A 12,984-nucleotide genomic window follows, 5' to 3' on the forward strand; every position below is an offset into this window, starting at 1 on the left:
AGCTATGAAAGATCTTGCATAAGGATTTCCAGCACTAAGTTGGTATTAAGCAAAATTGTGAACTGGAAGTGGAAATAATTAGAATTACTTTTGAAAGATAACTTTCTAATATTCCTTACTGGATACATACCGTATACTCAGAGACATAATATATCGAAATGAGCTGGTGTTGACATTATAAACAACTTTACCTGGAAATTTGTCCAGTGGAATGATTTTTTAAGGAAAATATGAAAAGAATATCTGAAGCCTTCCTTAGTGTTGCTGTGTGCGTAAAATGAACTTATTGCAGGGTCTTTATGTAATTCCTATGCATATTTAGTGCAAGTCTTCATACAGAACAGACACGTGATATTATTTAGAATTAATCTTTCAATGTCTGCAATGTATTTTAATGGAATAAAGAAACGGCAAACGGAGGGCGGTGCACAGCCGAAGAGAACTCCCCCAGGCAAGGTAAGTGCAGTAAAAACTTCTATTTATTGGCACATACAGTAAGGGCTAAAAAACACTCTTAACGCGTTTGAGTGTTTATTTAACCCTTATGTGCCAATAAATAGAAGTTTTTACTGCACATGCCTTGCCTGGGGGAGTTTTCTTCGTCTGTGCACTGCCCCCGATTCCTGTTCTCTCTGTGCTGCTGCTGTCTGGATTGGAGCACGTGCAGTTCAAGCCACTCTGCCCACAAGGAAGACAGTGAGTAGTGTTACTAAGTTCATGTCTACTTACTTACTCAGATTGCTATACTTCAATCAAGTTAATGTGACTTTTTCAACTCTCTGCATATATTCCTACAATTGTTGGGCAAGAGGAACTGCTGTCTTATATTCCCAGTTACTGCTATACATTTCTAATGGACATTTACTTCTGTTGAAGGTTTAGATGCACTGTTTGGGTTTTCTGCATAGTTTACTCTGGTAATCATCGTGGAATAAAAAAAGACTGGCATTTGTTTGAATAAGATGTTCTTATACTTTCTAAAACAAATTTTGGCAGATGACCTCAATTGCATAAGACAATTTCAATTAAGGAAAATGTTTGTATGGTTGTAGGCTGTCATTCAGTAAAACTCATTTTTTTTAATTAAACAGATGGTGATAACAAAGAAATTGATGAACATATACTTGTTTGCCTTCTATGCTAATTTGCATTTCTAAATTATTCAGGTAGCACTGCAATTAAGCTTTAATTGCTTTTAGATAAATGAATATCTCAGAAAGAATGGTAATGAAGGTTTTGAGAAGCATTGTCTTCTTGCATTGTAAGGCCGGACACAGCGAATTAAAAGTGATAAACTGTTCTGCATACTACAGTACGTGGAATCGTCACTCTGCTCATAGGTATACAAGAACCTCCCCAAGAATACAGCACAGGTTTAAAAAAGGAAAAGAATGTAGTGAAGGATTCTCTTCAAGTTTAGCTGTATAGAGGAGATTCCATGGTTTGTGTTATGTCTTTCTGGCTAATATAAGAATCCTCTGCAGCTCTACTTTTTATTGTAAGTTATACATATACTGTATTAGTGACATTAACACATACAGTAGTTGTTGCAGGTGATGTTTGAAAAGGTGAGTGGATGAGCATTTCAGCTTCTAGGGTCAGGACTCTAGCAGAATTTTTTTTCAACCAGGGTTCTTAGGAACACTTGGGTTCCCCAAGCATTCTTAAAAGGTTCCCTGCAATATTCTGGTCATTTGAAAATTATATCAAATACAGAAGAATTTACAATGCATCTTATTCATTTATTTTATTTATTTATAAAATGTTTTACCAGGAAGTAATAGCGCCTCCATCACTTGCAGGCCCCAGGGATGTGGGGACAATCCCTACAGGAGAACTTACTTCCAATCCCCCTGATAGATTGCAGTCTCAGGCAGGGAGGTATATTTGAACAAGATCACTTTATTCCTATACACTGCAGATGGTGAGCATACACTGCTCAAACAGTGGTTACAGGCAGTTCTTGGGGCTTCACCCTCAGGATGTACCCTGGACCTTCACTGCTGGTACAGGGCCCCCACAGTAGTCCTTGCTCTTCCCTGACTCCCTATTAGAGCCAGGGGTATGGTCTCACTCCTATCTCCCCAAGGGAAAAAAGCAGTAAGTGCACAGCCAATCCGCACTTCTGGGTGAGAACCTGTCTCTCTCAGGGGTAAAGACAACTGACTAGTCGCACCACCTCCCCTATTACTCACTGAAGCTGCTGGGGGTGGGGGAAACCCATGATTACTCCTGACAGGCCTGTTCTTACCAGGGCTTACTTCCAGAGAAGGGCAAACTGGTAGCCAGAAACCAGTCCTGGTTACATATATAATGCACCAATAGGTGCTGAATGAACTCTAAAAAGGATCCAAATGAAGGTGTCCTCAGGAGTGCAGGCAGCTTTCTTCAAGGAAACAACTACATCCCACAGCAATACCTATACAGAAAAAGGAAGAAAAAGTGCACTCTCCTAGTGTAAAATTTACTAAAAATGTAATACTGGATATATATCATGGGGACCTTATATCGAAAGGTCTAAATGAATGCATTGATGTTAGTACTTTTGTTTGAGTGTTGTTCCCTCTGGTTTTGCTTGTCATGTTGTCTCGGAGGTCTGGGTTGAAATGTATTAATTCCCGTTCCCTCTGGGATAATTTCCTACCGGGACACTTGGTTCAAGTATATGAATACTACACATATTGTTTAATAATTAATTTTTGGTTAGAGTTTTGAGTTGCTCCTAGAAATAATTTATCATCACATATACACACACGATGAATATATCACATTAATAAGCACATTAATACAACACTTACAGTATCTAAAGCACACACAATATTCACGTTCATTTATAATTTCACACTTCATTGTTAATCAGTCACAATACTAGTGGGTTACAATTTTGATCCCACTGGTAGAGTAATATTTATTTAGCATAATTATACGTCCAGTAATGAGTGGGTATCACAATAATCACAGAATTACACAACACAAAAATTGATTTTCCTGGATATGTTGGCATGGTTTACTTAATTAGTGAGATTACTTTATCATTGCTAATACTGTCAAATATCACTGTCAACACAAATTGGATGTGGAAATATATATATGGACAGTTTCATAAATTTCTATTCATGCAACTATTCTATTCATTCTCTTTTGGTGTTCTAAGATTACCTTTGAGTATGGCCACCTTCAGATCATTCATCTTACGGACAGAGTCAGAGAAATGTTCGCCAACGGGGCTGTCTCTTGTTCCACGTGTGATGCTGTGGCGATGCAGATTCATTCACTTGTTTAGCCCCTGTCCCGTCTCAACTATGTAGTAGCAGCCCCCTGGGCATTCCATGCACATGATAAGGTACACGACATTGCTGGAGCAACAGGTGAACCTTTCTTTGATTTACCTATCCCTACAAACCAATAGGGACTACATAGTAGCCACACACTTGAACAGAAATGCAACACCCTCTTACATTTCTACACCTGACCCTGACAACCTGGTCAGGAACTACAACTCTGCCCTGTCCTCCTCTCTGAATCTACATGCCCGCTTCTGTCTGTCGTTCTCGCCCTTCTAACCCCAGACCCTGGCTAAATTCCCACACGCGCATGCTGCGTTCCTGCACTTGTTCCTCTGAACGCCTCACACTCTCACAGACTTCCTTCACTACAAATTTATGCTATCCTATTTCAATTCTGCCCTTTCTCAGGCTAAAAAATCTACTCAGACCACCCTCCGCTGCCTCTTCTTCTCTTCCTCCATCTCACCTCATGAATTTGCTGACTATTTTAAGGAAAAGGTGGAATCCATACGTCAGAACAGCCCCTCTGTTTCCTCCTCCCACCCTACACTGCTTCCTAACTCTCTTCCTGCCTTCTTTGACTCTTTTTCCACTGTCACAGAGGAGGATGTGTCACTGTTGATCTCCTCTTCTCCATCTACCACTTGCCCTCTTGACCCCCTCCCATCTCCTAAAACCTCTTGCTCCTAATATAATCCCTACGTTCACACAGATTTTTAACTCCTCCCTCTTTTCGGGTATCTTTCCCTCCTTCTTCAAACATGCAACATTCATACCATTACTCAAAAACAGCAAGCTTGACCCTACCTGTCTTTCTAACTATCAACCTATCTCCCTCCTGCCTTTTGCCTCTAAACTCCAGAATGTCTTGTATTTTCTTGCCTGCTCCATTTTCTCACCACCTATTCTCTCCTAGACCATCTACAATCTGGCTTCCGCACTGCTCACTCCACTGAAACAGCCTTCACTAAAATAACTAATGGCCTCCATGCTGCCAAAGACAGAGGTCATTACACTCTGCTCATATTACTCTCTCTCTCTGAAGCATTTGAGACCGTGGACCACCCTCTCCTCCTTCACATTCTCCATACTCTTGGTATTCATAATAAAGCTCTATCGTGGATCTCCTCTTACCTCTTCCATCATACTTTCAGTGTCTCTTCTGCTAACACCTCCTCCTCTATTGATCTCTCTGTGGGGGTACCCCAGGGCTCTGTCCTGGGACCTCTCCTCTTTTCTCTGTACACATCTCTTGGGTTCAAATGTCACCTCTATGCTTATGACACAAACATGTACTTATCAAACCCTGACCTTACTAAGTTCTTCGGAGCAGGCACTCCTCTTCCTACAGTAAATGTTCATTTTTATGTCTGAAGCACTTATTCCCTTGTTTTGTTATTTATATTATCTGTTAATATGATTGTCACGTGCATTACTACTGTGAAGCGCTATGTATATTAATGGCGCTATATATAATATAATTGCGCTATACACTCCCCTCCACACACACCGTTTGTAAAGCGCTGTATACACGGTGGGCGCTTTATTAATTTAGATTTACACACATACACACGCACACACACATACATACACAGGCACATGCATACACACACACAAACACACACATACATGCATTCCCTTACATCACAAGCATTCAGGGACCATTTAACCCCTTAAGTCATAAATCGCATACTGCACAGGAGGGGAGGTGTAGGCTTGATCCGCAGATAACATTCCAATGCCTTGTTTTAAGATTTTTTTTGGCTTAATCAATTGTAACATCGCCGAAGAAGAGATCATTGTATCTTGAAAGCTCGCACAAATAAAAGCATTTAGTTAGCCTCAGAACGGTATCAACTATTTGTTCTTGGTTATTAAACGGAAAATCCCCTGTGCTAGTTATATTGCTCGTTATATTGTCATTTTATGAAGATTTTAAAAGTAATTATGGATTTTAATTAGAATGTGACTGTTGACTGCTGTGCAAATGTGTGTTTTTTTCTGTTTTATTTGCAGTAAATTAGTATCAAGTAATAATATAGGTAACACATAACACTCTAAGGGAGATTAAAAATATTGACACTTCATATTTCACGCAAATTGGTATTTTGGGTAAAATCCCCTTTCCTCTGTATTTTATGGAAAACAAATTATGGTTATAAGCATGCAATAAAATAAACAAACAATAAAATAAATAAACTGCTCTATTCTATTTTTGATGGGTACAGTGTACATGCGGGATGTAATGGAATCCAGGGGTTAAACTCCCTTTACAGGGCTGGAAACTGCACTGGTGTCTGGTTTCCTACCTGAACTGGGAGGTGGAGGTAATTAAACTCCTGATTGAACAGGTATAAAAGGCAGGAAATGAGAACCTGCCACAGTCCCTGTTTGGATTCTGTTAGGAGGATCACAGACAGGGATCCCGCCCGCAGGGATCCAGGCTGGTTGACCGAAGGATTTTTCCTGGCAACCGTGAGGAACCCATAGCCTCAAAACCCAGAAAAGTCTGCGCACAAAGAAGGGCAAAAGACTTCCTAGGAGCAGCAGGACCTCAAAGATTGCAGCGGGAGAAATCAGAGACGCTGGACCAGCATCAATGTCAGATAAGACTTTCAATATCGTTCGCTGTCTTGCTAATATGGTTTATATGGTTTGGAGCTGGTAACCAGTTTAGTTGGTAAGCTGTCATTAGAAAGGGCTGCAGCAAAGTGTAGTTATTTTCCCTAACGGGAATGTAGGTATTTATTTTATGATTTATTTGGCTTTAAAGGGGCAGTAGCACTACTGTTTGGCTACTGTTTTGTGGAATAAAATCACTCAAATGTTTAGTTTACCCTAAAAATTGCATGTGTGGAATCTGATCTGACCTCCCCTACAGGCCACTCCGTCACAGGGGGCAACATGTATCTGAGGATTTAAAATTAATATTTTAATCGGATCAATTCATGGCCTCTCTAGCAACTTTTCTCTTTGTAGAGGTGAGTAATTTATCCTTTATACTAGGAGTGACCAACTCCAGTTTTCATGGGCCACCAACTTGTAAGGTTTTCAGGATATCCCTGCTTCAGCAAAGGTGGCTCAATCATTTTTCTGAAAAACTGGCCTGTTGGTGGCCCTTGAGTCTCCACCCCTGTTCCACCAAAGTCGGGGTCAGTGGCTGGGTTGGGCGCCGCATGGCACAGAAGAATGCTTGAGCCCTGCTTCAGCACAGGGAGTGCAGTCATTGACTGAGCCACCTGCACTGAAGCAGGGATATCCTGAAAACCTGACCAGTTGGTGGCCCGTGAGGACTGGAGTTGGTCATTCCTAATATAAAGGATAAATGACTCACCTCTACAAAGAGAAAAGTTGCTAGGAAGGCAATGAATTGATGCGATTAAAATATTCACTTTAAATCCTCAGATACATGTTGCCTTCAAAGCCTGTACATGATCTTGAATATTTTTAAAGGCCTGAGCAAATTTCATTGTGACAGGCACATGATTAAATGCGGCACATAACAGAGTTTTAATAGCTAATTAGGTATTGTTGGGACATTTTTATTTCTCATTGGTATGCCAGATTCACAGCACCAAGTAAAATGTATATCCCATATAAGTCATAATTAGCAGAGATGTTTTTGAATATTGTTGTTAAAACAAAAATCAAGCGGACGCAGCATTTCTACCCCAAAAAGGAAAATGTGCGGATAAAATTTTTTTTAAAAAAGGAAAGTTTTTTTTTTTTTTTTTTTTAAGCGAAATAATATTTGGGCTGAATTTTTTCTTTGATAGACTGTTGTGAATGACTGTAACATATCTGCAGTCCCGCATCCTTAATTCTATTTTAATACTGTAGGTTGGAAAAATAATTTTCCTGTGTAATTGTTTAATCTTTAATTGTCAGATTTGTTGTATGTTGTGATGATTTTTAGTAGATCAATCTAAGAGTTCATAGATTATAGTTTACAGAGCTTTTGAAACATCACACGTCTCTTCTCCATGTATCTTGGCAGGGCATCAACTCTCCTATCCTCCTAATAGGTATCACAATCTGCAACTAATCGACCCTTCTCCAAGACCAATGCAGCAGCTGTAGTAGATCTACAATTATTAAACATTCACATTATTCTAAGGGCTATAAAAAAAATCCAGATCTAATGGAGAAGAGATGTTAAATAGTGTATAAATATAAATATATGTATATATGCCCCATAGCGTACAAAAGTATAACCATTTAATAAAATGAAGGGGGAGGGGAAACCAGTGCGCTCACACGGAAAGGGATTATAAAAGTAGTGTGTGAAATATCACCAGCCAGCGATCCCATCAGTGCAGGACCTCAGTCCTAGCAATCCCCTCGTAAGATGTTTAGAGCTGGTCCGATGGCGACTCAATCCGTCAAAAGTCCCAATAGAAAGGGGCGTCCTTGATGTTGGGGAGATTCAAAGTCTTGTGGCCAAAAGTACACTGAGCAGGACCCGGCCTGGTCAAACTGCTTGCATGATGATTTAGTGTCGTCACTACGATAGTTACTATGCAACTATGTACTTATTATATATATTTTTTTGTATATATCTTCACTTATATATTTTTCACTTGCACTACTAGACACTCCTGTGCCCATACATTGAATACTACACTTATTACTATATTTTCACAAACTGATTGTGTAATACACTTTTTATTTGCCGCTCCTATATATTTCTTTGTGTGTGTGTGTGTGTGTGTATATCTATATCTGGTGACATGGTATCTTCCTGCCGCCCTCCCTTGTGGAACCTTATATTGCTTGTATCTTCATGTAACCTAATGGTTGATGTTGCATTCTTGTAAATGTTTCTTATAATATCAACTTATACTTCTCCAACACTTTGGGCCTCATGCAGTAAGCGTCGATTATGTGAAATCGGCAATCTTACCGATTAGTCATGTTATTGGCGTTTTTTCCTCTCCGTATGCAGTAAGTGCCGAATACATTCAAAATCAACCCGAAAACAAATCCGCCCACTCTCACGATGATTAGCCGATCACACACAGGTGTATCGGCGTGCGTGGCGCGGTGCTGATAGGTTGCCCAATCACAAATCTTGCTGAATCAGGCGAAACAAGCATGTTTTGGATTGCGCGCCATATTTAAAGGCAACGTGTACTGCTAATCATTCTCTGTGTTGTTGGGAGTGAGAGAGAGAGAGACGCACAGAGCTGGACGATTGAAGATTTGCATATTGACTGAGAGACTTGTTGTGTATTGGGTGAGCTTTGTCCTTTGTTGTTTTGTTTACATCTTTGTCTTGTTTTATATGTGGAAGTGTTTCGTGTGATTGCCTGTACATTTCTTGTCTGTTTTTTGTGAGTGCTGGAAGTATGCCCGCAAAGCGTGGGAAGAGTGATGCTGGTGGGAGTGGGAGTGCTACTCGTGGGAGTACGCGTCGGAGTGAACGTACTGTTCAGGGGAGTGATGTTGCTGAGAGTGAGAGTGGTGTTGCAGGGAGTGGGAGTGCTGGTGCTGGGAGTGGGAGTGCTGTTGCTGGGAGTGGGAGTGCTGTTGCTGGGAGTGGGAGTGCTGTTGCTGGGAGTGGGAGTGCTGGTGCTGGGAGTGCTGGTGCTAGGAGTGTGAGTGGTGTTGCTAGGAGTGTGAGTGCTGGTGCTAGGAGTGTGAGTGCTGGTGCTAGGAGTGTGAGTGCTGGTGCTAGGAGTGGGAGTGCTGGTGCTGGGAGTGCTGCTGGTGGCGCAGTTGCTGATGGGGTGGATGGTGGTGGCGTGCTTGCTGGTGGGCAGCTTTTGGAGGCTCTTCCATTGGAAGAAGGAGAGTCCAGTCAGCACCAGCCAAGCTCTGACCCTAAACCTGCTCGGAAGAAACGTGTGGAGAAGCCACGTAATCCTCGCTTCAATGACCAGGAAAATACAGCTCTTGTCACTGGCATTCTGGAGCACTATGACAGTATATATGGACATTTACTAGGTAAGTGTACATTTACATTTATTATTCAAATACATGTGATCCTAGGTCATCTGAGTTTTGTTCATATGCAAATATGGCTTCACAATATCTTTCTATGTTAATTAGTCTGGAAACACAGCTTTTTAGCATGCCTTACAAGGACAACTAAACACAGGCGGTCAATTTGCCATAACTGCATACAATATGAATGCAAGCTTGCTTACATGTATAGGTTTAGTAGTGAATGCTCATGTGCTTCACATATTACACATAAAACAGCATGTTTGCTATCTCTTGGAACAGCTAGCAGTGTAGGAAACTGGTGCTTATATTATTATTAATTTACCTCATATATTTGATATGTTTTTCAAGGGCGGACAAGTTCAGCAAGCAGAAAAGAAATGTGGGACACAATAGTCATTGGTGTCAATGCGTGTGGGAATCATGTGAGGGACAAGCGGAATTGTCACAAGAGATTTGATGATATTAGGTCCAAATTGAAAAAGAAAATACAACACCAACGCGTGCATGCTACTGGCACTGGAGGTGGGCCCACACCACAACGTCTCATATTAAGTCCATTGGAGGAGCTGCTTCGGGCAAAATTACTTCCCGTCGTCGTGGAAGGCTTACCTGGTGACCGTGATATAGGAATTTACCCCTCACAATTTCCACCAGGTGAGAAATATTACTGTACTAGGCGTGTCGTTGCTTAGAGTTATTTTGCATAGTTACACTGCTTTTTATACTGTCTTCACAATATAAGCATACCTGCATCTATATATGTATATGTCTGATTCTGTATACATATATATCTCAAAATAGACATATATGTTGTAGTCCTACTAAAAGCAGTAACTAATATAGCACGTGCCATTGCGTGCTCATTTACATGTGAATTCCCAAAATGCATAGCTGCAGTGGAAGCAATTGATGGTGGGCGAAGATGGGGAACAACAGGGTAGTACACATGTGTAACACATGTTAATCAGAAATTATTACTAGCTACAGGTACAGAACAGAAATATGTAGAATATTATTGTGTATTTTATTTATTTTACTCCGACAAACATGACATTACTGCCTATTTTAAGCATGCATCAAATATATTGCATGCAACGGCCTACAAACATCACTTGCACTAACACATCTATAGTTGTTAATGAAAAGGTCCATTTTTGATTTAAGTCATATACAGACAGCATAATGAGGTACACGTATCATATTTTATGTCATTGTTTTCATAACTTAAAAACTGCACACGACTATTTAGCTCATCTACCATTGTGTTAAAGCAGCTGCAATTAATATCTCATCACAGCATACACTTCAACAGAGGGGGTGGGGTTCAGCACACACACTAATTACAGCCTCATTTTAGGGGCAACTTAGTTCACACCATTTTCACCTGTTTCAAGTAATTGAAAGGTGTGGCTCATTAGGCTTTTTGGGGAAGGGAAAACCGTTCTTACAACCTCACTAGCACAACTGAAGTTAATCACACTCATTTGAAAGCTTCACTTTAGCTACTAAATGCCCCAACAACTCATTACTTATCAAACCGTACGTCACACATTAGTTCACTCATATCTATAGTTGAACTACTATCAACGACACATTATCACACACTGCATGTCTTGTCTTGTTGAGTCACAGCCACATTCAGGTGTGCCACATCTTATATTAATGTACCACACATATCCTCTACCAAAAACAACACTTTTTGCAATATGACCACCTTCATGATAACCATTGTGAATGGTCATCTCATGATAGTTATGTACATTATGATACTGATATCACTACACAACATATGATTTTTATGTACAAATTTAATGTATTTTTCCTCACGCATTACTGCAGAACCATAGTATGTTGTATGTTAGGGAACTCAAAACTTCTAAGTACACAGGCATGTACATTGTTATTACAACTATTTATGTTCACTTTCACACACACATTTTGGGTTAAGGAAATGATGCTGTTAGATACTCATAAATACAGAACATACAATAACTGTTTGTTCAATATTTACACATGTAAATGTAAAACTTATGTTATTGTTATATATAGTTGCCCCTGAAGGACATGTGTCACCTGAGACTGAACAAGTGTCTTCACCTGGGTCAGCCAGCTCAACACACCTAGAAGGTGAGTGTATCAGTTGGTGGCCATATAATATGTGCTCTTCTATATGTTATGTTGTCATGTTCATTATTTGTTTTGCACATCTTCTTTAAATAGGATTACTTAGTGTCAGTGAAAATGAAGTGTAAGGCAACTTGTATTGTGTTAGTGATGTTAACTATCATGTAGGAGTTTTGAGTTTACAGCAAGTTTTCATTCACTCATATTTCATACTGAGTCCAAACATTATTCTTAAGTCAAGGTAGTTTTTAATGTGAGGTTATAAAACGTATGGAAACATGTTAGTTGTTACTTATGACACAGTACAATTACATAGTAACACAGCAGAGATTAACATGACATTTAATAATTTGTACATTTATTTGTAGAACATGATGAAGAGGATTTTGATGATGATGATGATGATGATGATGATGCCGCCGCCACCGCCATAGACACACAAATACAAGCAAGTGACCATGAAGAGGTTCCAATTGAAACTGTTTTACCGCCAAAACGTCCAGCAAATACCACATATGATGCAATTGTAGCTTCTGAGGGAAAAATTGTGGAAGCAGAAAATCGTCGCCATTCTGACCTGATGACAGTGCTGGAAAGGATGATTGCACTGCAGGAAGAAACAGTTTCACAATTGGCACATCTCCACAGAGTCTTCATTGAAGTGCCTAAACAGTTGCAAAAAATCAACACCTCATTCGAAGCATTAGTTGTTCAGCAAACACAAGCTAATTACTGGAGAATGACTAATGTACCACGATTCAACACCTCACAGGCAGGATCTGTTCATGCAGGTCAGTTTTCACCACATTCATCTGATATTCATTCACCAGGCCCAAATGTTACCGGTCAAGTAGCAGACATTGCTGTGCAGTTTCCTGATGACATCCTACCGCTGCCATCTGTACAAATTCAGCAGCAGACACCTACAAAGGAGGCGACAAAAACAAAACAAGACACACATGAAACAGACCAACCATCACTTGTGCAGTGTCTACCAACTTGCTCACATGTGTCAGTGGGCACAAGCCCTGTCCGTGAACAGTCACTACCCAAAAGCCCTGTAGGTGAATCACTGCCCAAAAGCCCTGTAGGTGAATCACTGCCCAAAAGCCCTGTAGGTGAATCACTGCCCAAAAGCCCTGTAGGTGAATCACTGGCCACAAGCCCCGTAGGTGAACAGTCACTGCCCAAAAGCCCTGTAGGTGAGTCACTGCCCACAAGCCCTGCCCGTGAAGTGCCAGAGGCCACTCAAAGTGGCTCTGCTGTGCCTAAAGTTGGTGGCAAAAGAAAAAGGAAAATTCAAGAGACAACAAGCAGGCCTGTTACTCGCTCGCAAAAGGAACAAAAAAAATAAATGTTATAATTCAGAAAATATGTCTTTGGCCTTGTTTTGTTGACTTCACATTATCTAATTACTATTGTATGTATGCTGAAGACTGTGTTGTTTCCAAACTTTCAAGTATGTTCTTGTACACGTGAAGTTTTGGAAATGTTAACACTCAATTAATGAATAGTGTTATAAATATTTATGTATTAATCGTCTGTTCAGTAATGGTCCACCTGGAACCAGTTGCAAAGTTTAGAGAAGCTGCCATTGACTTTGCAGCAAAACATTGCATTTGGG

General features: G+C 40.3%; 1 protein-coding gene across 1 annotated transcript; it reads left to right on the forward strand.

Moving 5' to 3' along the window:
* The first annotated feature begins 384 nt into the window (after window positions 1–384).
* LOC142467226 (uncharacterized) lies at window positions 385–12,729 on the forward strand. The gene is made up of 4 exons (XM_075572661.1): window positions 385–456; window positions 5,693–5,888; window positions 11,286–11,363; window positions 11,729–12,729. Exons 1-4 carry the CDS (start codon window positions 385–387, stop codon window positions 12,712–12,714), a joined length of 1,332 nt encoding a protein of 443 aa, XP_075428776.1. The 3' UTR covers window positions 12,715–12,729.
* The last annotated feature ends 255 nt before the right edge of the window (window positions 12,730–12,984 follow it).

The sequence above is a fragment of the Ascaphus truei genome, chromosome 16 (genome assembly GCF_040206685.1).
Source record: "Ascaphus truei isolate aAscTru1 chromosome 16, aAscTru1.hap1, whole genome shotgun sequence".
In the NCBI taxonomy this organism is placed as follows: domain Eukaryota; kingdom Metazoa; phylum Chordata; class Amphibia; order Anura; family Ascaphidae; genus Ascaphus; species Ascaphus truei.